General features: G+C 44.3%; 1 protein-coding gene across 1 annotated transcript in view; it reads right to left on the bottom strand.

The window, feature by feature from the left end:
• Window positions 1-25,590, bottom strand: part of LOC120370595 (gamma-aminobutyric acid type A receptor subunit pi) — a 29,806-nt gene extending 4,216 nt beyond the window's left edge. Inside the window, exons 1-6 of the mRNA XM_039485608.1 lie at window positions 25,535-25,590; window positions 18,284-18,396; window positions 14,130-14,197; window positions 7,518-7,735; window positions 6,605-6,687; window positions 2,939-3,076 (exon numbers count right to left, since the gene is read on the bottom strand). Of these exons, the coding sequence (XP_039341542.1) occupies window positions 2,939-3,076; window positions 6,605-6,687; window positions 7,518-7,735; window positions 14,130-14,197; window positions 18,284-18,396; window positions 25,535-25,590 (676 nt within the window). The remainder of the gene's footprint in view (window positions 1-2,938; window positions 3,077-6,604; window positions 6,688-7,517; window positions 7,736-14,129; window positions 14,198-18,283; window positions 18,397-25,534) is intronic.
• Window positions 25,591-26,257: the final 667 nt, after the last annotated feature.

Below are 26,257 nucleotides of genomic sequence, written 5' to 3'. Positions count from 1 at the left end.
GGGGGGAGGGACGAGGCAGCAAAGGATACTGAGCCGCCCAGCGCACCTCACGGTGGCGGAGAGTCACAGTTCCCCGCAGAGAGCCCCGTACCCTCTTCCTCATGCAGAATGCGCTGTGCTGGCGCATTTGACTCTCTGAATACGGCGACTGCCTAAGGACACTGCACCACGTGCTGGGTGTGCGGGAGCCGACCCGCTCTTACCTGCTGTCATGGGCAGTGGGTGAAGCTGCCACTTGAGGAGGCTAGCTTCCTAGCCCACGTCTTCTGCCTGTGGCCCCACCCATACTCCACTGCTGCTCTGTCCCAGGCCCCGCCCCACTCTGCCCAGGCCCCGCCCTCTCCCCACTGTCTCCCTCCTTTCTTCCTTCCCCGCTCACCCCCTTCCGGCCAAATCCCTGAACCCAAATGAAGCAAATGCTATTTGAAAAATCGATTTGTCTGCAATTTCTTTCTAAAGAAAATGGAGCATGTTTTCCACTGCATGCTGGATGGTGAAGACTGGACATGCAGAAGGTACCTAATTAAAAGCACTAAACTTGGGAATAAAAAATATCAGTCACAGGTTTTTTGATATACCCTGAAGTTTGTCAGAGATTTATTTGTAAAAACTTTGTAGTAAGGGCAAGTCAGCTGTCTTGCTGAATACAACATTAAATATTATGGAAAACATGATGCAGCTCTTCTGTTTTACATTTTATGAATCAGTATTTCTAATATGATTTTATATTTTAAATGTACTCTTAAGCCTTCATAAAGTAATCATTCCAGATCACTACATATTTAACTCTCTGAAACAAAGATATTCTTTTAAATTAATCAGTCACAGAGGTTTCGTGTGTTCATAACAATGTTCATTGCTTTTAGACAAAGAGAACATTAATTTACTTTGTGTGATGTCCATAACAATAGACATGTTTATGAAATTTCACCAACTTTAAAAAATATGTTTCCAAAGATTTTAGGCACAACAAAGGATTTTATATCTTACTAAGATACTGATTTTGCTGGAGGTTTCTCTTAAAACTAGTTCATCAAATAGTCAGAAGTAAAGAAAAGGAAACTCGTTTGTCCAGCTATCTGGAAGGAAGGGGTGTTGTCCTATTAAGGGCTCTCTTCAACAGGTGGTGAAGGGAAAAAGGGATGGACAGAAAGGACAGGAAGACTTTGGAAGCAAGTTTTTTGTACTATAGTAATTAAAATTAAAATGTGTATTTTAGATAAGGGTGGTCTTTTGAGGGATTTATTTAAAAAACTATATGTCTGAAGATTCAAGCATATAAGGCAGGGATCGGCAATCTTTGGCACACGGCCTGTCATGGAAATCTGCTGGCGGGCCGGGACGGTTTGTTTACCTGCAGTGTCCGCAGGTTTGGCCGATTGCAGGTCCCACTGGCCGCGGTTCACCGTTCCAGGCCAATGGGGGCTGTGGAAAGTGGCGCGGGCCAAGGGATGGGCTGGCCGCCGCTTCCCGCAGCCCCCATTGGCCTGGAGCGGTGAACCATGACCAGTGGGAACTGCGATCGGCCGAACCTGTGGACGCTGCAGGTAAACAAACCGTCCCAGCCCGCCAGCGGATTTCTCTGATGGGCCATGTGCCAAGTGTTGCCGATCCCATGTGCCAAGGGTTGCCGATCCCTATTTTAAGGCTAAAGATGAATACTCAGATTGTGCATCTAAAAATCTATGCAAGGCTGTTTTAGAGATGTGATTTTAACACAATAATGAAATATTTTTAAAGCGAATTTTAAACTAAGGTCCTGAAGACTAACATGTTTTGAGTAAATATTACAATAATGCACAACTTTTTTTGTCAGTAAATTCAGAAACTGACAGTATATACCTGGAGAGTGGCAAATGCCTGTTAAATGGCTCTTTAACAGTTTCAATGTTGTGCTAATAGATCTGGCAGGCTGGAAGGCTTTTTCACATTTAAGTTACTAGATCCCCTCCACAGGGGATGCTATGCATCTGAAGAAGTGGGCTGTAGCCCACAAAAGCTTATACTCAAATAAATTTGTTAGTCTCTAAGGTGCCACAAGTACTCCTGTTCTTTTTGTGGATACAGACTAACACGGCTGTTACTCTGAAACCTCCATAGGAAGACTCACCAGGCTGCAGCAGCCAGCTGTGGTGGGAGCCTGCAGGAAGGGTCAGAACACAGATAGGAAGGGTCAGAAGGGTGGATGCTAAGACCCCGGGGTGCCCTAAATTTTCTGGTGCCCTACGCAGCCGCGTATGCTGCCTATGCTTAAGGACGGCCTGTATCTTGACAAGGCCAGGATGTTTAAAACTTTTGATCCTTCGCTGCTAGGCCCCCACCCTGGGTCCTGATTCATTCTGAAAATCTGGTCACCCTGAGGAAGGTTGCTTTGCTCCTCATATTATCTCTGACACTAGGGAAGGAAGTTTAAACCAGCTGGTAATGAGAAATACATTCCCATTGCATCAAGCCAGAAGTGACGTTTGGAAACAAATACTCAACAAGTTAGTTTTGATCCCAGTTACTTTAAGTGTTTCCTGGAATGCTTAGTGCAATATTTATAGTTTGCAGATGCAGAAAGCACAATCTAGGTTTTTCTGATGTAATAAAAATATCAAGTGGATTTCGGGCACGTGTGAAGTCCATATTTTCCATGACTTGAATGGGAATAATGATACTTACCTCCCTTTGTAAAGTACCTTGAGATCTACCATTGAAAAGTGTAATACAAGAGCTAGGTATTATTATTATTATTTAACACCTAAGGAACATATCACCTATTCCTATAGAAGCAATTTTACTGCCTTGTTTCCACTGGGACTAGGATCTGTTAATGATCTCACTACTCATGTCCTCTTGGCTTGAAAGACATCACTGCATAGAATGGAAAGAGAAAAATTATACACGCTTGCGAGATACACATTGCTCTTCCACCAGTCCCACCTCCCTGCTTTACCTGTTTCCTGCTGGGATCTCGTGACCAGAGTGTAATAACGTTCCACAGTGTACTGGGAGAGACGTAGTTTTTCCAGGCCATGGACTGAATCGTTTCCCCTAAACCAAGTGAACACTATGTCGTTTCCATCATATCCCCCTACAGACAACATAAAGCGCCACATTACTGTAATGAACCAACTAGTCCATGTGTGGCATACTGCCCTCTACTGGAGAGAATCAGAAATACTCAGCAATGGAGCCACAAGCAACGAGATTACTAGGTGGCTACAGGTTTTGTTTTATAGGTATAATTACTTTACAATGTTGGTGAAAGTGGTTGCTCTTATATTAGCCATATTTTTATTCTGCTGGATCAAATTTAAATTGAAATTAGGCTGTATGGGCTTTATTCTTCAGTGCCTGTTGCAGTCAGTTATCCCTGCTCATGTGGGTGTAAGTCTCTGCCACTGTTGTAAATGATTGGCGAATTCTGATCTGCATCCACATTGCCCAGCGGCAAATAACAACATGCAAGGCAGTGGAGAGTCAGCTCCTATTTCATATCATCTACATACAGAATTTTATTTTATTTTTTAAATATTCTAACATTTTTTAAAAGGCGGAAATCCCACTCAGCTCTAATTTGATTGCAAGTGGTGAGCTTGGTCAATAACAACCATCCCCATGCATAATTACGTCAGCCATATGGGTTTACTAGGGATGAAAATTATGAAAGAAGTACAATCCTCATCCCCAACCCTTCACCCTCTTCTAGAATCAATTCTGTAAACTGTTACAAATTCTCATGACTGGAAGCAGAAGAGTCAGAAATCTTATGTGTGTGTGTGGCTTTCCTAACCAAACGGCCCACCCATTTATGCACACTTCAAAGATGCTTTGGACAAGCATCTAAACATCTGGGACCTTATTAACCCTGAACTGGACTATTCAAATATTGTGAGGCTCATTTATCAGGGCCGCCATTGATTTTGAAATAGAACTTCCCTCTGAAAACAATGGGCCCAGACCGGATCTTCAGCTCTGTAAGTCAGCATAGTTCCACTGGTTTCTGCAAAGCTACCCCAAACTACACCAGCTGAGGATCTGGCTCTGGAAGTTTAAGTGACAGCATAACATGACCCCAAATTAAAGTGAGTGATCTTTTTGATAACATGACGTTCCTACTCACTCACCGAATAGCCATCCAGCTCAAAAAGGTCATATTAATTTAGTGAATAAGCCCATTAGTTTGATTATTTTAATTAAATGTCTGTCTGAAAAATTACTAGTGACACTGGTCGGCCAATAGTCACCAGTTCACACCTTGTAGGAAAACTACCACGCTTCCTACTGTATTGTTTATCTAATTGTGTTTTCTATTAAACACAAATTACTGGAGCATGCCTCTGACATATTCATAAATTCTATGGACAGGTTCTGAATCCCTGCGTGCAAACCCTAATCATGTGACTTTTCAAAGTTTCTGGACAGTTTTGTAATAATAGCAATTGCAGTTACTTAGGGAAACTTTATAATAAATGACAGGTTGTTAATTTATCTAGCATATATTTAAATAGCATTAATTCCAGGCATTTATCCTAATGAAATCTCCAGCTGGCAATATGCATGTAATTTCACTGGAATTAGACAGCAACTGAGCATGACGTAAGACCCAATTACTTTAAAAAAAAAAGTCTGAAGCCAGCTACACTTTAAAAGAAGAGGCCAATCATTATTATTTCAGGTGCTAGTCTTTGTAATAAAGTTAATCATGGTGAACTAATAGGATTTTAATGTGAAAATAATATGCGCTTCCATAGGAGCTCCATTCTAGAAGCTGGCAAGTCAAACCTGGTTTTTAAATAATGAGATTTCAGGCATTTATTTTTTGTGGCTTGAAACAGGAGATTGGCTCCTGCTTTACTCTGGGGATTCTCAAGGATGGAGCTAAGAAAAGCTCCATCTTCACTGATGAACTATTGTGTGACGGGGAGAGTGTCTCGCTTCACCTGGAGCACTGGGCAGCGACCTTCCTGCACAGCTGAATTTAAGAAACAGACAGGGAGGAAGGAGGAGATGAGTTCTCTGGGTGCTCAGTTTGAGGCAGGGAATTGGGAGCCCTGTGTGGGTGCCCCAGCTTAAGAATGCCTGAAAACGGAGATTCCATTAGAGGCTAGGTGGGAGCTCCCCTCCCTTTTGTCCCAGCAGGAGGTGAAGAATTTCTTTCTTTTCATTGAGATTTTGAGTGCGCCGCATCTGAGCGGACTCTTTCCCGAGGGAGCAGCAGTGTCTGGACATGCAGACTGCTGGTGGAATGGTGGGGGAGTCAGCTGACCTCTGCTCAGCATCCGGAGCAGAGATCCCCTCTCCTGAAAGCCACGGTGTATTGGTGCAAGTCCCCTGGGTCTCTCTCTCTGGCGAATACCATTGGGTTATCTATGCATTGTCTGTTGCCAATAAATGGCCAGCATTGCAATATCCAGGCCTTTGAGTTTAAGTAACCAAGAGCATTTTTCTCACTGACTATCACTGCTCCTGCAAGTGCCCTGCAGCCAGGAGTCCCAGAGAGGACACTGTGGGGTTCTGTGCACAGAGGGCTTGCAGGAGTGGGTTCCCATGCTCGCCAACATTTATGTTACTGTAACAAAGGGTGCAGATGGAAAAGCTTTCATTGTGCCTTCCTGTGCTAGGACCGGCTCTAGCTTGAGCTCACCAATTTCACAGGCAATACACATTTCCTGAATTCAGCTCTTTCCCCTGGTAAAAAACATTCTCTGCTTTGAAAATAACATATGGTAAGTAATTTAGGACAGGTGAAAGATGCTGGACTTGAGGACCCTAGAGACTAACATGCACTGTTCATTCCCAGGGAATCAGTGAAAGCAACAGTTCAAACCATACCATCAAAGGCACTGGTTAATTGAAGATTTGTTTTTTTTTTTTTGTATAACGTGGAAATGTGTCCATTAGCACCCAGAGTGAGATTATCACCAACTCATTGCATTTGCTTGTTTCATCAATAACTGACAGACCTAGTCAGAGGGGAAGCCATCAGCCCAGCAATGAAACCTGTAGAGCCAAATTCTTCCTTAGCCACAATCCAGGCAATTCCACTTAGTCTCTAATTTTCACGAGTGGGCATGTCTGACTTATGCAAGTTTACTGTCCAGTGCATGCGTTCAAGACAGAGATTTCTGCATACACAAACATGAACTGCATGTGTGAATGGGGTGCAATATGGATGATAACTGAGGGCACTCTTTTGAAAATTTGGGTCCTATTATCCACCTATTGTACCAAAGGCTAGCCCTAATGAAAGAGTGTGCTCAAAAGGAGGTGATTTTAGAGAAAGACAGTATAATTTACTTCTATGTGAAAGACTGAAATACCTGCTGACTGCTTGGGGGAAGGTAGTGTTTATTACCATTCTGATGTCTATAAAGTGTACATGGGGACCATGAGGACAGTAACCTTATAAACCCTAGAATAACAATAATTTATATTTGAAGAATTAAGTTGAACTGTTTTCTTCTTGAAAAGTTTCTGTATTTGCAGAAATAAAGGTACATTTTCAGAGGCTGTTCTGGCTGAAACCAAATATTTGAATGGACACCTACATACGAATAAACAGATTCAAGATAGGCCAGGCAAATATTCTCAGGTATCTGTAGAATGCTATACTTACAGCTTTCCAGCTGCAGTTTACACATCTGTGTGTCCATGGGATATTTTGACAGGTCCATGTTACATGCAACAGTAGTAGTGATTCTACATGGGGAGAGAGAAAATTCAGAAGCTGTGCAATAAAAACATACCGCAGGATGTCTCTATTTTTCATAGCAAACTACAGACCCCAAAGATTCTGATCAGGTTTTTGGATAGTTCTGACTTTTGAAATCAATGTACTAATAACACCAGAGAAGTTGCATCCTAAGGTATAAATTCTGAGCTTAGTTATACCAGTGTAGTCTAAGTCAGCGGAGATAGAGTGACTCAGGATTAACACTGGTGTAAGAGGGAGCACAGTTTGGCCCTATGAGCATAGGAAATTAATGGGGAAATGACACAAGTGGCTTTAACTGAATATTAATGTGATACCTAAAGATCACCACTGGCTGGTATTGGTTAAGCAAGCAGCAAGCCAAGACTTCCAGTTTTCTGCTAAAGCTTGTTCATTTTGTTACCTCCGCCCCTCACATTCTTCCAGCCCATTCTGTTTTATTCACCTGCCATCTTCTGTCTGTCACTGAAATTGTAAGTTCCCTGGCCAGGGACAGTCTTCTGTGTTACTGCTCTGTACAGGAGGAGGCGGGAGTGGGAGGTGGGGGGAGGACGGGACATGACAGTGATCCTTGACTGGAGTTCCTAGGGACTAATGCAATAGAAATAATACAAGATAACAACTGCACTGACTGGGAGGAATGTGCAACTGCAGTGAAGGAGCAATTAAATTATGCTGAGATCCAGAAAATAATGTCAAAACCAGGGGCCTGTTGACTCCATAGCTCTTGTTAACCGTGATGGCCACACCAGCCTACACACATTCTGATCCTGTGTGGTTTTACTAATTTGCTCTTCACCACCAGTACATGACTTACCTTAATGCATACAAGACAGTGCCATTGGAGAATAATCTTATAAGACGATTCCCCACGGTAACGTCATGCAGGAAAGACCGTTTAGACTCCACAATATATGTGTCTGGCACCCAGAGCAATTCCACTAGACGAGCATCCAAAGTGAAGCTCTTGTTGCCATGAAAAACCAGGCGGGGGTCCGTCCAGCGCTGCCGCAGGTATATTGTAGCAGTGTAGTCCTGAAGGAGAAAGGCAGGCGTGAGAAGACACGCAGCAAGAATGTTTATGAGGCATTGGTGTCCACCTCCTATGTCCAAAACATACTAAGGAGGCTGAGGCATAGTCTTCACAAACTGTGTGTGTGTGCGTTTGTTTCACCCTCCTTTGCTACAACATCTAGTTGTCTTTCCTGAAGGATACAGCCATAGCATTAAATGTAGGGCACGTAACACACCAAACTCAGCTTAACACACACAGGACAAAGCCGGTAGACTTGAATTCTAAACATAGTTCCTCTGTTTGCTTGAGGTTTTTTATGTATTCATACCCAATAAACAATCATAATCATAATAACAGTAGCAGCTGTGTTAGTCTGTATCCGCAAAAAGAACAGGAGTACTTGTGGCACCTTAGAGACTAACAAATTTATCTGAGCATAAGCTTTCATGGGCTACAGCTCACTTCTTTGGATGCATAGAATGGAACACACAGACAGAAGATATTTATACATACAGAGAACATGAAAAGGTGGAAGTATGCATACCAACTGTAAGAGTCCAATCAATTAAGATGAGCTATCATCAGCAGGAGAAAAAAAACACCTTTGAAGTGATAATTGAGATGACCCATAGAAGGTGTGAGGAGAACTTAACATAGTTAAGCAAAGAGGTTGACTGGCTTACTCAAGACTCTACATCAATTACATATGAAATAGCTTCCAGTGTGGGAAAATGATATAAGTAAATTATATAAGTACATATATATATGTAACCTACACACGAATGCAGTATATATATATATACTGCATTTGTGTGTAGGTTACTTATATAATTTTCCCACACTGGAAGCTATTTCATATGTAATTGATGTAGGGTCTTGAGTAAGCCAGTCAACACGAGTACAGTATATATATATATGTAACCTACACACAAATGCAGTATATATATACTGCATTCGTGTGTAGGTTACTTATATAATTTTATATAATATATATATATATATATAATATATATATATATATATATATATATATATATATATATATATATATATATATATATATATATATATATATATAATAGCCACATAGAGGGAGAGCAGGAATGCAAATACAGCTGCATTGGCCTTTCACCAGAGCTAAAAGTCCAAGAGCAAACACCACCTGCATTTTACCTATTCACCCTATTGAAAGTTCATTTGTTTAAGCCATGGAAGGCAATTGTGTAAGGGAAGGAAAGACTATGCATAGTAGATGATGAGAAGAATAATCCAGTGATGATGAGAAGAATAACACAGTTTGGAGTAATGGAGATAAGCAGGGCCGGCTCCAGACCCCAGCGTGCCAAGCGTGCGCTTGGGGCGGCGTCCTGCAGGAGGGCAGCAGGCAGCTCCGGTGGACCTCCCACAGGCATGCCTGCGGAGGGTCCGCTGGTCCCGCAGCTCCGCTGGATCTCCCGCAGACGTGACTGTGGAGGGTCCACTGGTCCCTCGGCTCCGGTGGAGCATCCGGCGGCGTGCCTGCGGGAGGTCCACCAGAGCCACGGGACCAGCGGATCCTCCGCAGGCACGTCTGCAGGAGGTCCACGGGAGCCGCAGGACTGGCGACCGCCAGAGCGCCCCCCACAGCGTGCCGCCCTACTTGGGGCGGCGCAAATCCTAGAGCCGCCCCTGGAGATAAGCAGGACCACGGATGAGTCATGCCACTGGTCCTGTACAATATTTGTTCCCTTTATTCATTACACTGCTCTACAGGCAAAATGCTTCTGAAATAAATGTAGTCAAACTTTACTAATTCTGGGTCACTGAGAACGAAAATGATGCTTAAAATTGCTGATTGGCTCTAGTTTTCAAGGTATGCTATTGGGTCAGTATATATGACCCTTGACTTGGGAATAGCGGAGGATAAGTGAGTAATAAAGGGAAGGGATCTCAATTTAAACCAGAAATGACTAAAATACATCTTTGACTGGATCTATGAATAAATCTATGACTGGGTTTGGACAGTACTTGCTTTTTAGGCAAAACAATGAATGATGCAATCTGAAGCTGGTATTGCGTCATACATGATATGAATTGCATCATGTTATTCCTAGAAGTCATGGATGATGCAATCATAATGAAGCTTACATCACTCTGCTGAACAAATTGCCGTCTATCAGCTCTAGAAATCACACAGTGTCGTGCTCTCTTATTTGTCAGTGTTTGATTTTGCAAAGGGACACATTTCTCTTTAGCCAAAGTGAGCAGAGATTCCTCGTACTTGTGTGAACAGTGCAGATAACTTCTGCTATGTTTGTGGTGAAGTGACTTTTGCATCACAAAAGCGCAGTATAACCACTATGGTTAAGAAAGCCTATCACCTTTATTTTGGCTGCAAAATTGGAGATCAGGACAAGAGGTGGGCCCCACACATATGCTGCAACACTTGTGCAACAAATCTTCGCCAGTGGTTGAACAGGAAAAGGAAATCTATGCCTTTTGCAGTGCCAATGATTTGGAGAGAGCCAACAGATCATACCAGCAATTGTTACTTCTGCATGGTGCCTCCAGTTGGGAAAGGTGTGTCAAAGAAGAAAAAGTGGACTGTGCATTATCCAAACATTCCATCAGCTATACGCCCAGTACCCCATGGAGAAGGACTGCCGGTTCCTGATGCACCAGAATCATTCTCACTTGAGTCAGACAAGGAAGAGGAAGAGGATGAAACTTCTGGTCCTGAACCATCAATGTCACAGGACCCACATTTTCTCCCATCCTCCTCCTCTGAACCACACCTCATAACACAAGGTGAACTGAATTACCTTGTCAGGGATTTGGAACTACCCAAGAGTAAGGCAGAGCTGTTGGGCTCCAGACTACAGCAGTGGAATCTCCTAGCAGGTGATGTTAGGGTTTTCATGTTCCGTGACCGTCAAAAGGATCTTGTCCCATTCTTCTTCATTGAAGGAGATCTTGTAGCCTGCAACAACATCGATGGTGTGATGGCAGCCCTCAACATCATTCACGATCCAGATGAGTGGAGACTGTTCATTGATTCATCGAAGACGAGTCTTAAAGCTGTTTTACTGCATAATGGCAATGTTTTGCCATCAATTCCAGTTGGTCATGGAGTCCATATGAAGGAAACCTATGACAACATGAAACAACTTTTGAGGTGCATAAACTATGACCAACATCAGTGGCAGCTTTGTGGCGATTTGAAGGTTGTTGCTCTCTTGCTTGGTCTGCAGACTGGATACACAAAGTACTGCTGTTTTCTCTGCGAATCGGATAGTCGTGCAAGAGATTCCCACTACATCAAGAAAGATTGGCCACTCCGACAGTCATTGGAGCCTGGGATGAAAAGTGTTCAGCATCCACCACTTGTTGAATCAAGGAAGATTTTGTTACCACCCTTACACATCAAGCTGGGTCTGATGAAGAACTTTGTCAAGGCCATTGACAAAACACAAGCAGCTTTCAAGTACCTCCGTGGAAAATTTCCAAGGTTAAGTGAAGCTAAGATAAAGGAAGGTGTCTTTGTTGGTCCTCAGATTTGTGAACTTCTTCGAGATGATGCATTTGACCATGCACTGCGTGGCAAGGAAAAGACGTCATGGAAAGCCTTCCAGTTAGTGGCAATAAATTTTCTCGGAAACAACAAGGCAGACAACTACAGGTTGTTGGTGGAAAACCTCCTCAAGGCATACAAAAGCCTTGGTTGCAACATGTCACTAAAGATACATTTTTTGCACTCTCATCTAGATTTTTTTCCACCGAACTGCGGAGCAGTGAGCGACGAGCACGGTGAGCGATTTCACCAGGACATTGCAACAATGGAGAAAGGCTATCAGGGCAAATGGAGCCCATCAATGCTTGCAGACTATTGCTGGACAGTGACAAGAGATGCTCCATTTAATGAATACAAGAGACAAGCCAAGAAGCGCCGAGTAGACACTGAATAGGACTAAACTATGTACATAATAGTTTTTTGCCTTTTGTTTCATAATACATTTTATTTATATAACCCTTTTGCTGATTTTTAAAGTGTTACATAAACAGGACAGGTGAAGTATTATCATGTAAAGCAACCATAAACACATGAAAAGACCTAGGTTTACAATTTATGATTAAAACTCTACTATCTACACAATATACATAGACATAAAATGTAAAAACTTAAATAACTTAGAAACAGTAGCCAATCAGTTGTTTTAATTGTCATATTTGAATTCAGCACATCAAAATACATAATAAATAGCACATTTTATCTCTGAAGCAGACAACTTCTCAAAAATTGTAGACCAGTTTTATTGGGAGCTATATTCAGATCACTCAGACGGGGCAGGTGGGTTGTGCTTATTTTGGGGGTGATATGTTGAAGAAATGTAAGAAAATAACATGCTATTTAAGCCAAATAAAGTAGGAAGTGCAGTCAAAGCTTGTAGTGTTACTCTTCTGTCAGGTCGGTACTAAACTGAGCCCAAGCCAGGGACTAGGGATGCGATGGGACTGAAGTTTTAGGTAGGAGAGTAAAAAAACAAGATCTTGACCAACTGGTGTCCTGGTCTAGTGTCCTGGTCAAATTCCAACTTGGTTGCAATATCCAGCCTGTCTAAAATCCCCCCAGCAGTTTCAAGTGGATGAAGTAGTTTTATAGTGCCCCCATGATCAGGGGCGGCTCTAGACACCAGCGCGCCAAGCAGGCGCTTGGGGCGGCCGTTTCCCGGGGGGCGGCATTTGGGGGAGCTCCCGCCGGCATGCCTGCGGCAGGTCCACCGGAGCCCGGGACGAGCGGACCTGCCGCAGGCATGACTGCGGCGGGTCCCGTCTTCCCGCGGCTCCGGTTGAGCTCCCGCAGGCATGACTGCGGCAGGTCCGCTCGTCCCGGGCTCCAGTGGACCTGCCGCAGGCATGCCGGCAGGAGCTCAACCGGAGCCGCGGGAAGAGGGGACCCGCCGCGGGACCGGGGAAGGGCGGCGCAGTGCTCCGCGCTGCTTGGGGCAGCCCGATTTCTAGAGCCGCCCCTGCCCATGATAAAGAGAAAATCAGGGCTCAGTTGTAATGGATACAAAGACAGTTCTTTACTGAACCTCCTGGGTACATAACAGGACTTTGTGGCAATCCTTGGCTCTCTAGTTTGCAGATGAACTAAATGCAGCTTTCATGATTGTGTAGTGTTGTTGTGCATTGTTATACAGCTACCATGTTCCTGCCCAGACATGGCTGCATTTCAGTGGCAGATGAATTGATTCCCTTATGTTTAATAGATGGTTTGTAAAATCCTTTGGTATGAAAGGTGCTAAATAAATTATGTTATCCTCATTCTTCAGATTTGATTCTCAGACTGTTGTGTGTGTGGGGGGGGGAGGGGGGGGAGTAAGTTCTACTCCATGACTTAAATGATTGAAATGATGCACTGTTAAGAGTTTCAGTATAGTGAATTATTAATACTGGTGATGAAGGGGAAAACCTCTGGGTCATTTCAATTATTTATCTAGCCATAGAGTATGTCTCTATAATGTTCTCCTTGACACAAGGGGAATTTAGGTGGGATGGGGAGGGAATATATTTTGTAGAAAGGGGTAATTTTACAAGGGGTGGGAGACTGGACTCGTGAAAATACCCTATATTTGGTGAAGGTTTCCCTTTATATTTCCCTTTGGGGTGATGGCCCTTCTAGCCCTCTGAACATTAGGGCTTCTCCTCAGCTTTAATCCACTTTACTCTTCCACAATCTGAAGGCTAAAGAGGAGGACTGGGGGTGGCTTCTGGAGCAACACTCAGTGTCATGCCTAAGCCTGCAAGAGGAGACTCTGCAGGGAAACAGAAGGGGGGATGAAATGCTACAACAGCTGCAGCCCACGGCTAAATCTTCCATTGTGAATAATAACTTTGTGTGCCACCATTTTTGGTGCCCAGCTTCGGAGCCCTCAAATGGGACTGACTTTCAGGACATGCTGAGCTCCTGCCTTTTGACAGTCAGCCCCCTGTCTCTGTCTCTAACTCAGTCCTTATATCCCCTCGGCTGTAGCACCCGAGTGCTTCATAATTGCGAATGGATTTGATCCTCACAGCTGCCCTGTGAGTGAGGAAAGTGCTATTATCCCCGTTGTGCAGATGAGCAGCTGAGGCACAGGGAGACCACGGCCAAGATTGTCAAAGGTTTTTAGGCACCCAATTCCCATTGAAAGGGAATTAGATGCCTAAATACCTTTGAGGACTTCGTCCCAAGTGACTATCTGGTCCCAAGGTCACAGGATGTCTGTGGCTTAGCTGGGAATTGCCATACTGGGCTCCCAAGAACAGAGGCACCCAATACCATCAGTCACTCTTGGTCTCCAACTCTGGTGTCTCAAACCTGGATCCCCTCCAGAGCACAGAGCCAAACTGGCCCCTTTCTCCTCAGTATGTAATCGAGACTGAGTCACTTACCATGTCACTCTCAGATATACTTGAAATACTTGCAACGTCCAGGCTCAATGCTATTTGAACAGGTTTCCCTGGGGAGGGATAGAGAGGCTTAGATTAGAGCGAAGAAACGGTGAAGGTAACACTATGTTGTTGTGTACTAAACAAAAGAAATGGACACTTAGAATTCAGTATGGAATTCAGTTCTGCACTCAATCAAGCAGCACACATAGGTAGTCTTGCAAGAATTAGATTTTTTTTATAATTTAGATTCATAATATCAATGTTTATTTTAAAGCTTTTTAAAGATTTTTATCTAGCTATTTAAATTTTCACAGTTGTGGGAAACTATAGGGAGGTCAGACAATTATTTAATGATAGTAGACATAGTTTAAAAAAGTTAAAGCTTTGTAATCATTAAACCAAATTATCAACATCAAAATATACAAAGTAAACAGCCTTAAAATCAAACTCTAATAAGTTCTCAAGCAGCATTTGTCTTACTTTGCCTAACTGTCTATTTTGATTATTACTGATGGAAATACTTTTTCATCGGTTTGCACACGTATGATGCAATCAACATTTACCTATAAAAGTCTAATCCTTCCAAGCCTACATATAGGGGTGTCCCTATGGCTGCCAGCGACCAAAGAACTAGACTAAATTTCAGAGAGTTAAACATGAGCAGATTGTGAAATCTCATGCTCAAAAACTTTTCACTTGTGCTGCCAATAGCAGCACTTCTTTCTTTGGTGGCATGAGCGGACTGAAATGATCACGTGCAGCACCAGTGGCCATACACCCAGGCAATCCAGGTAGGCAATATTTCCATTGCAATCAGCCACAGAAATCAAGAGCCACACATGGCTCAGCATATGTAGTGATAACAATCTTGAGGTGTTATATAACACTTTCCGTGGCTCGCTCTCAGAGCGCTCTAGAGAGGTGCGTAAGAAGTATTATCCTCATTTCTCAGATGAGAAAACTGAGTCCTGGAGCAATTGAGTGACTTGCCCAGTGAGTCAGAACCAGAAGCAGGAACAGAGCTGAGCCCCCCGACTTCTAGCCATGTCCTGTCCACTGAACCACACAGCCTTTTCCTGATGCAAAGCAAGGCGGAGTCCCCAGCCTCACTCTCCCTCTACAGTCCTGCAGCCTGTCCCAGAGTTTGGGAGGGTGAGATTTTGTTCCCTACAATTCTGGTTATTCAGGGATTTATAAGAGATTCGGGTGTCACCCTTTTGTGAGTCTAATCAACTGCCATGGCCTCTCATGTGAGCAGCACCACTCACTGAAAGTGATCACTGGGCTCAAATCAAAGCTATCTCAGGTACATCTCCATGTGCTGCAATTACACCTCCCAACTGCAGTGTACACACACGCTCATAGGGGAGACCTGATCTAGGGACCCTCCCAACTGTCCGTGCACAAAGTCTGACCTCCCCCATCCCAGAGTGCTGAGCCCGGCACCCTGAGAACCTGCCAAACGGGATCTATGGAAATCTTTTACAGTGAGTGAGCTTTGTGCCCCAGTGAACCATTGTTTGGCAACAGACAGCGTGTTAGGTTTGTTTTAATGTGGCCACCTCCGTCCTGCCTCGTAACTGGAGTTGAACAGAGGACAGAGTGCTGTAAGGTGCACTGGAAGTATATGGGAAGAGAGATTTGCTTTATGGAGAAAAGATACATGTTCTCCTTTGCACACCCAGCTTTGGAAATCTGCTCTCTGTCTCCTGGGATAGAGCCCATTTGACCCTGCTGCTTCACTGAGCACAGAGAACCCAGATGGCAGGAGCCTATCTGGAGAGGATGGAAGAGGAATTGCCAGTTCTTTGCCATTGTTCCTTATTTGCCCGATCTCATAAAAGCCTCTCAGTAGATGTACTTTAGGAGGGTATGGGCCAGGTGCAGGGCCAGATAGAGACTGCTGCTGTCTGTGCCACTGTTTCCCACCTGCCCTCCCTACCCCCCAGCTTCCTTACCCACAGGAAATTGCTGTGTAAAACAACGTTATCTTCATGTGTTGTCCCTTCAGAGGTAGTGCACAGTGAATACCCTGTCTCTCCCCCAGCCCCCCCAGGGGTGGCTTGAGTGGGACAGCAGTCTGTGGGCATCACTACTCTATGGGGAGCATGAATTGTGGTGCATTGGGGTTAGGAAGATTTGTGGGCTTAGGAGGCCAAACCCCTGCCATTTCTGTAGAGGTGGAAGAAAACTCAGTCCACTTAGTAGAAAAATGAAGTCAGAACTTGTGGGGTTTCCTGTCCCCTGGGCAGGTGTTTCCCAAGTCAGGAAATGGGCCCTACTAGAAATTTAGTTAGCAGATTTCAGTACATACGGGGCGAAATTCTCCTCAGCACAGAAGATGACAAAGCAGGCCTCCTTGGTGCTTATGGGCCTGGGTGAGCCCTCTGTGGAGTTCACTTCAGCGCCCATAAAGTGAAACCCTTAAAGAACAGCCGTTAGCTAGAAAGGAGGTGGCTAAAACACATGACAAAATAGAGGCAAAATATCCCCTTTCAGTGGGTCGATACACACACAATTTTACATTGAAGGAACTACATAACTTGGTAGTGTGGCTGCCTCTTTTCAAGCGCTGAAGCTAGGATTCACCACAAGAGGGCAGCTCCACCCTAGCAAATGTCAAAAGACATTAGTGTAAGTCAGTTTATATTTTGCCTCTTTTTATTGTAATAAGGGTGAACTCGAGGAAGATCAAATCCCGTCAGCACAGTAGCAAATATATGGCACAGTAACATATTAGAACATTTTCTTCATAACCAACAGATCACAAACATTCATATGCACTGGGGCCAATACTCCATTCGCATTGGTTTCAGTGGGAGATTCGGGTGCATAAGGAAGGCAGAATTAAGCCCTAGGGCCACAGGGACCTGATCCTGATTGGTGCTGAGCACCCAAAAATTCAGCTGAAGTCAACAGGATTTGCAGGTGGTCACCATGTTTCAGGAACAGGCCATATATATCTATGTAGTCAACACGTGTACTTTTTTCGCCTATATGACTTGCTCAATCCTATATATCTTGCCAGTTAGAATTGAAGCTACCCACTTTCTAAAAGTCAGTTAGGTTTAACAAGATTTTTAAAATGTATCTAGAATTCATATTTTTCATTTGCCTAATAAGATTTCTGGTTGCAAAAAGGACAATTTTTCAAAAGTGCCTAAGTGATTTAGGAGCTAGATCCCATTTTCAAAAGTGATAGTTATTTAGGAGCCAGAGTCCTGACAATTTTTACCCAACATGCTATGGACACATTACACTTGTGCTGATATTGACTTGCATGCATTTAAACTTCTCTCTTCTATTTCATAACCATCTGTTGTCCTATGGGACAAATTTCAATGAAGAGCTGGTATTATTCCACAGTACCAGACGTAGTGGTCATTACTCTATGTAAGTCCACTATTGTAGAAATTTATCACCACAGGAGGAAGATAAAGAGAGAGACGCTAAAAGGTGTAAGACAAAGCCAATGTACACCAGCTACATTACATGGCATAGGGGTCGTAATCAGACTGCATGAGGCTTGGTCATCTGCACTTCACAGAACATCCAGACATGATCTGTGCACTGAGAAGGCTGTTCCTTCACAAAATTTAAGGCAAAGCCTGGGCATAGGTGGTTTAGAATTTAGTGTATATGGTTCCACAGTGGAAACAAATCCCCAGAGACTGGGACTAAACAGGAAGGAAGTTATAAGTGAGCAACACTGCAGTTTAAGGAGGCAGGCCTCATTCATTTGCAGCCACAATGACTCTTATAAAATGGATGTCCGTTAAATACACAGCCACACCAAGGGGACAAACTGAAACAAAAGGGCTTCATGGTTGTAACAGACCAGAATTTAGCCCAAGGTAACTAATCTGACAGGTGTCAAAACTCTCTAAGCTTCCTGTTCTTTATTCCACAGACAAATATGTTCCAAGGGAATAAATTCTGCCTTCAGTCATACACATGGAGTCCACTGAGCAAACAGAATTGGAGGGGGTAGGTGAGGATGGACTTTGGGCACATAGTCCCAATCCCAGCTAATTTAACAGGGACAGATAAACTAGTGCTTGCTAAAGAAAACCCATAAAACATCATTCTCTCCATGCAAACATTATTGATTATATAATCCTTTTATCAGACACTGAAATGTTCTGTTGACGTACCACCAAAGTATGGCCTGAGATATTTGTTGTAGCCCTCTGTGAGGTTCTCAAATCCAGGGAGCGATACCGTGTCACTGCTGTGTGTGTCCGATTTATGGCCCAGGGTGCACTTTCTAAAATATACAAATACATATTGTTAGGCATGGTAGGTCATGCTGGGAGCATCTGTTGTGCAGCTGCAGCTGTGTTCCCTGCATGCAGTGTTTCCCAAACTTGGGATGCTTCTTGTTTAGGGAAAACCCCTGGTGGGCCGGGCCAGAATGTTTACCTGCCGCGTCCGCAGGTCCAGCCAATTGCAGCTTCCATTGGCTGCAGTTCGCTGCTCCAGGCCAATGGGGGCTGTGGGAAGCGGCATGGGATGAGGGATGTGCTGGCCGCCGCATCCAGCAGCTCCCATTGGCCTGGAGCAGCAAATCGCGGCCAGTGGGAGCCGTGATCGGCCGGATCTGCGGACGCGGCAGGTAAACAAAGAGGCCCGGCCCACCAGGGGCTTTCCCTAAACAAGTGGCATCCCAAGTTTGGGAAACACTGCCTGCATCTATACAGCAGTCCAACAGAAACTGCATAAAACACTTCATCAAAGCCAGCAGCACTTGATTCTGCTGTTTAATTTGTGTGCAGGACTGGGACTGTGGGCAATCAGCGTGTGACTTCATTAAACAGACAATCCAAAGTTTGGGGTATTTTACAATTGTGTAGGAGAGATGTGGTTGTCTGGGGAAGATGCTTATGTCCAGAAACAGTTGGAATGGTGACAGCTGGAATTGGCTTATGACTTCCTTAATGTTTACTTATGTGGGTTCTTGTATTAGTGCCTATCACCATAGTAGCTGAATGCTTCCCACAGTTATTATTTGTACTGTGGTAATAGCTACGTGAACAATAATCTGGATTTAGACAAAGGAGATCATGCACAGACGCTATTTTCACCCTGAGAGGGATTATTGAGAACACAACTGAATTCCAAGGCAGTCTTGTCATCAATTTTGTGGACTTTCAAAAGGCATTAGATAGTGTAAATAGAGAAACAATGTGGAAAATTGTGGAACAATATGGAATTCCAACCAAATTAATTAACATTATGAAGACATTCTATGCCAACTCAAAGTGCTGCATTAAAATGGAAAATGGATTGAGTAAGCCATTCAGCATCAAGACAGGTGTAAGGCAAGGGTGCATCCTGTCTCTTTTTTTGTTTATGCTAGTCATCGACTATGGATTAAAACAATGCAACAGTGATACATATGGCCTAAAATGGAACAATTCAAGGCTATTTGATCTAGACTTTGCTGATGACATCACTCTTATCAGTGAAGATGCCAATGGACTACAAAAAAGCACAAACCAAGTAAAAGAAGTAATGGAGAAGATAGGTTTGAGATACAATGCAAAGAAAAGTAAAGTCATGTTAATGGGGACTATAGGGACAGAAATCAAAATTGAAGAAGAGAAACTGGAGAAGGTGGACAATTTTACGTATCTTGGAAGTACCATCAAGATGGTACTAGTTCCAAGGAAATAATAAGAAGAATTGGGAAGGCAAACGCTGCATTTGGAAGACTCAAAAACATCTGGAAACTCAAAAACATCTCCCTCAAGACAAAACTGAATGTGTACAAAGCAATTGTTATCGCCATCACAATATATAGCAGTGAGACATGGCAACTTACCAAGAAAGATATGCAAAAGCTGGATGCATGTCATCACAAATGTCTGAGAAGAAAATTGGGAATAACATATAGAGATAGGAAGACGAATGAAGAAGTCAGAAAAATTACTGGACAAGGTACCCTCTCACAAATAATCTACGAAAGAAGACATCAGTGGCTGGGACGTGCTGAGAATGGAAAAAGAATGCTTACAAAATACTGCCCTTGAATGGAAGCCAGAAAACGCAAGAAGAAAGAGAAAGATGGTGAATAACATGGAAATGAACAGTTCTGAATGACATCAAGCACCTCAACCAACATGAAATCGGAAGATTTGGAGAGATGGGCAGTTGACAGGCAAGAATGGCAAATGTGGGTAGCCCAATATGTTGCAAAGCATGGGATGGACTAACTAAAGTAAGAGCTAGAAGCTCCAACCATGCCCCGGGACCCCATTGTGCTGTACACAGAACACAGCGATAGCCACTGTCCCAAAGAGTTTATAGTCCAAGTAACAAAAATAACGGTAACAAGCCCCTTTCAGCAACAGACGGGCTTCTGTCTCCTCCTTTCCTACTCTGAATATGAAAATGCCCCTGTCAGCACGAGCAGAGTACTGTCAGTGATAGTTGCACTTAACTCTGAATGCAGCGGGGTTAGTGGCTGTTCTTTTCTCATCTGAGAGGGAGATCCAGTGTCTTGGTCTTGGGAAGCATCTTCCAGCCCCAGTTGTCAGCCTCACCATGCTGGCTGGTAGTTTCCTCATTCAAGTGCAATACAGCCTTCAAAGTAGGCCATGGCTGGATGGAGAGAGACAATCTCTCCAGTAGCCAGGACTAATCCAATGCGAGACTTTGAAAACCAGGTCAGAGACCCTGAACTGAACTGGCCCCTTTAAGAGGCAGTGGGGTCCAGTGCTCCTGGACCCATGACCTGCTGCCCAAGTGGACTTAAGGGAAGGCACCTGAGCCTTATAAAGGGGGACAGAGTTGCAGGTGGTTGGGAGATCCTGTCAGAGAGTGATAAGGTTCCTGGAGGGCTCTGAATGAGTAGGGGTGGGGAAGGCCAAGCCTCAGACAAAAGGTGGTGGCAAAGCAGGAAGACAGACGCCTGGGGCAGAGGGGATGTGCCCAGCTTGGCACTAGGGTGAAAGAAGTAAACTTTAGAGAGAGAACAGATCTTCAGGGAGGATGGCTTGAGCCCAGCTGAAACTGGGTGAAAGTTATAGGTTTTGAAGTCTATTAAAAAGATGGTGTGATGGCGAATGTTTTAAGTATGTGGACTTTTAAGGGGCCCCAAACATAAAAGGAAACTGAGGCAGGGTGCTGCAGAGCTACTCTTGGCCAGTAGGTGATGCTATAGGACTCAGTGGGATACCAGTGCAGAGCATGCAGTATTGAAGTAATATTTTTCAAGTGACTTGTGCTGCTAAGCGTGGGCCTGTCACCTGCAGAGAAGAGTGGAGGATCTCAGTGAAATTCTGTAGCTGAATTCATGAGCCTTGCCAAATAAAGCCATGGTCTCTGGCTACATGTGTCTGCACCATGGTAATGATGCTGAGGCACCATTGCTTCTTAAACAGAAGAGGAGCAGTGGCTAGGCTAGGCGTCTGAGATTTTTGGTTCATTTTTAATGCCTCTGGCCATCTTTGGCAGTAGGTAAAGACAGGTCAGAACCAACATCACAGGTCTGGTCTCCGGCTCTGGATCCAAACTTGGCCTGGAACTCTGGATCACAGCCTCCCTAGTATTCAGAGTATTTGGATTTAGATTCTCCTACCAAGAGGAAAGAACAGAGGAGTGCAGACACGGATCTGAGAGTTAAACCCTCGAGCTTTTTTTGTCCCATGCAGTTCTCATTCATTGAACTTGGTGGTCAGTGATGCAGCATCAGCTTCTAGTGAGACTGCTGAATTTTTTAATGTAATTCAAAGCATCTATGTATTTTTCTCTGCATCAACTCATCGATGGCAAATTTTGAAGCAACATCTGGGAACATCCTCTCTGACACTGAAACCACTGAGTGCCACACGATGGGAAAGTTGAGTGGAGGTGATAACGCCTATCAAACACCAAATTGGGAAGATAGATGATGCCATAATTGCCATTATGGAGGATAATGCTATGACAGGAACTGTTCATGGGAGAACAGTGGCAGAGGAAAATGGAATCACCAGAAACATACATAACTTTAAATTTCTGTGTGGCTTAGTGTTGTGGCATGACATACTGTTTGAAATAAATGTAAGCAAGAGACTCCAAGGTGTTGACCTTGATATATCTGGAGCAATGGAACAACTGGACAAAGCAAAGTCATACCTACAGTCTTACCGGTCAGATGAGGGATTTCAAAACATTCTGAAGAGTGCAACGGAAGTTGGCAGAGGAACTTCACACTGAAGCTATTTTCCCACCCATTCAAGAATACAAGCATCACTGAAGAAGAAGGCATTTTGATTAGGAGGCACAGGATAATCTCATAAGAGACCCCAAACAACAATTCAAAGTTGAATTCTTTAACTAGGTGCTAGATTGTGCAATATAGTCAGTTGAAGACTGTTTCATGCAGCTCAGGGAACACAGCAGTATATTTGGGATGTTGTATGATATTCCAAAACTCCTCACTATACTTGAAGAAGATCTACACCAGCAATGCAGGGCACTAGAGACAGTGTTGATACATGATGACATGCGCAATATTAATGCAAGTGATCTAGGTAATGAACTGAAAGCCATTTCAAGATACATTTCAGCAGGATCAACTCCAAAGGCTGTTCTGGAATATATGTGCACAAATAAAATGACCACCCTCTTTCCAAATGCTTTTGTTGCTCTGCGCATACTTCTAACACTTCCTGTAACAGTTGCCAGTGGAGAACACAGCTTCTCCAAGTTGAAGTTAATAAAAACACATCTATGCTCCACAATGACACAGGAGAGGCTGGTCGGCCTTGCAACCATCTCAATAGAGCATGAGCTGGCCCAGACTATGGACCTTCAGGAAGCAGTTCAAATCTTGCAACCAAGAAGGCACGGAAAGCACCACTTTGATTATTCAAACAGATAAAAATGCCAGTGTTTACTATGCAGACAAGAAAAGTTACATTTGCTGTTCAGGCGTTTGAAAGTTAAGTGTTACTTAAAATTTTTGAACAAGGCATTTTAAGTTGTTAGTTCTTCTTTATTGGGGTAGGTAGCAGAGCAGTACCATGAGAGGAGTAGAACAGGAAGAAGGCAGAATTGAGACCTTTCAAAGTTTTGGCCCAAGTGAGGGGGTATGGGGGTGCTATTTGTGCTCCCCACCTCAGGTGCCAAAATGTTGTGGGCCAGCCCTGGCTGGCCCTTTCAGACTTTGCTCTCCTAGTCTTTCAGTTCAGTTCCCACAATCATCAAATCCTTATGTTGTCTTTCTTCTGGGCCTAGAAGCAGCACCCAAGTCCAGTCTTCTTCTAGCTCATGGAGTGCAGGAGAAGGAATACCCACTTACGCTGGTGGGTTTTGCCCCAGTCATCTCACTCCAGTCCTTGGGTGTTTCTCGTCCTGGTCCTGCTCCTTTGGTGGCTTCTTCCCAGTTTCCTGATGATAGCTCCCAACCTTGCTGCAGCCTCTTATTCCAAGTGTTGCTGATCTGCCAATCAGCTGCAGCTGGAGAGGTAGCTACTCTGTCTCTTAACCCCTTAGTGGGTGTGACAGAATGGGGTTCATACACCCAATTACCCCACTCCCCCCTAAAAATATAGCACATGACCCAGATACAAGCAGTGTGTTGCCCCCAGGAAGAGAAAAGTGCCAGAGACTCATTTCATGAAGTCATTAGGGATTTGCTGTTGCTATTGATTTTACACAGAAGATGCTCAGATACCACCCTGGTGGGTGGAAGGATAAAGTCCTTATAAAGGTAGAAGACAATATTGAAGAAGAGTCAAGCAATCTATTTGTGTCATCTACAGGTCTGTCCATCACAGGATAGGGCCCTCTGCAGCTATCTTAGCAGCCCAATGAGGAGTGGGTTAATTAAGTGCCTGAGATTTTGTCAGCAGCCCCTGCAGATCTGCCCCCCACTACCCCCATCTGATGAATAAGTATAGGGTGTAAGCAATGTCCTTTGCAATCATTTGGAACACGGGGTTTGACAGCCTAGAAATGGAGGAGATTTAGAAGTCTCTAAAACTGTCCAGTATGGAACACATGAAATGGCATCCCTCATTACAAAGCTGATTGGTTACAAGATCTAAAACTGCACCTGCTCATTATAAAACCCACATGTGAGTACATCCATTCCTCCTCCCTCCCTAGTCATCACCTTTTGATAGCCAAAAGCTGTACCTCAGGCCATCAGCTCCTCCTTGGTGGTCACTGATATCCAGGAAATTCTTTGCACCTCGCTTGTTATTGTTTACGGACAATCCTCTACTGTCAGAGTGTCCCTGCACAGCTAATGCCATCAGGAGAAGGAGGAATCCTACCTTCAGCCTCTGGGTGAATTGGGTTGGGAGGTGCAGGTGGCAGCCAATACTAAACATTCACAGCCTGAGCCAAAGCTTTTCAAACTGAGCACAATCAAGCTGCTGTGTTCGGCTCTGTGCTTGCATGGCCGATGATCAGAAGTGGGTCTGAGCGCCAATGTGCAGAGTCACTCCAGGGGTGATCAGATGCAGAGTTTTCGTTCAGACCTATCTCTGCTAGTTATGTAAAAATTAGCATTCCATAGTTAGATGATAAACCTGACCCAGGGGCGTTTTGAAGAGAAATCACTAATGTGTGTGAAGGCACTTAGACACTGAGGTGACCAGGGCAAGCTAAAGTGTCTAGCTAGAAAGACAGAGAGGGGTCGTGTTCTAACATGGTGTAATTTCCCAGTGGAGCCAGGCCCTGTGTGCTCACTTACACCCTGTATAAAGTCGGGAAAAAAAATTGCCAACGGTGTAAATAAATGGATAATTCTGGTCTTATGGTGTTTATTCTGGTGGAAATGGCAAAACAAAGTCCAAGGCAGTTCATCATCATCCCACTGCCAGTACCTAATGGCAGCGAGTGCTATGCAGTGTGAAATGCAGCAGGTTGGGTTCTGGAGGTTTCGGTGAAATTTTTTTCTTCAGTTCTCATTTCTGTGGGTTTCATAGCCCTGGAATTTCACTGTAGGTTTTGGATCTGAAAGAACCCGCAAATCCCAAAGCAACGTTCAGAACTGCTCAGCTTCCTGTTGTTTCAGGACTGAGGCATGAACGGTTTCAGCCTCCCTTGGAGCTGGGCATCGGGTCACTTGAAAAATTCATAGACTTCTACACTTTAATTAAACTCAAAACTAGGGGAGGGTCATGTGGTTCCAGATTCTCTAATGGAAGTTACACAAAGCTGCAATCTTTCAAGAGCCGGACTGAGCTGTAGAAAGGGGGCAGCACCTCCCTAGTGAGGGATTGTGACTCAGGGAGTTGTTCCCATTGCACTATCCTTTGGTATGGTGTAATCAGCTCTCCTCTGATGCATCCAGCCCTCTTAGGAAGGGATGGGAGGATTGGAGTCTGGACCATGGCTATTTTCCTTCCTGCCCCCAGCATTTATATCAACTACACTTCAGATGGTATCCTTGTCAGGAACCTTACCTTTGAGTTGGAAGAAAAAGCCACACACAGATGAGGACAAAATATTTGCAGTACATTTCTGGAGTTTGTTTCAGTGCCGGCTGTGATACTTCTACTGATCATCTGTGAAGCAGAAAGGAACGGCATGTAATTTACAGCAGTTTAAGGAAAATGTGCACAGGGCCGGCTCTAACTTTTTTGCTGCCCCAAGCCAAAAAAAAAAAAAGCGCCTCCCCACCGAACCAACCCCCCCACACCGAGAGCTGCCCCGCCGAACCAAAAAGAAAATCACGCCCCCCCGGAGCGCCGCCCCGCCGAACCAAAACCAACAACAACAACAAAAACCCCAGCGCCGCTCTGCCGAACCAAAAACAACCCCCCCCCCGAGCACCGCCCCGCCGAATCAAAAAGAAAATCAACCTTCTCCCCCCCGGAGCACCGCCCCGCCGAACCATGATTGGCTGCCCCTTATAAGGTGCCGCCCCAAGCACGTGGTTGGTCGGCTGCTGCCTGGAGCCGGCCCTAAATGAGCACAAGCACACACAGAGATATGATCCTGGGGGAGTGGATGGGGGACAAGAGTTAAACATTTCTTCTATAATCTGAACATCAGGGCCTGATCCAGCACTCTGAACACACATGGACTCCAGAATCTGTTCTCTCTTTCGGTTCTGTAATGATGCCCATCACCATGGTCTCTCAGCAATGCCTTCCACATAAAATAGACTGGCAATGCTCAGTGCA

The sequence above is a fragment of the Mauremys reevesii genome, linkage group 8 (genome assembly GCF_016161935.1).
Source record: "Mauremys reevesii isolate NIE-2019 linkage group 8, ASM1616193v1, whole genome shotgun sequence".
NCBI lineage: Eukaryota > Metazoa > Chordata > Testudines > Geoemydidae > Mauremys > Mauremys reevesii.
This window is presented reverse-complemented; position numbering and strand designations above follow the sequence as displayed.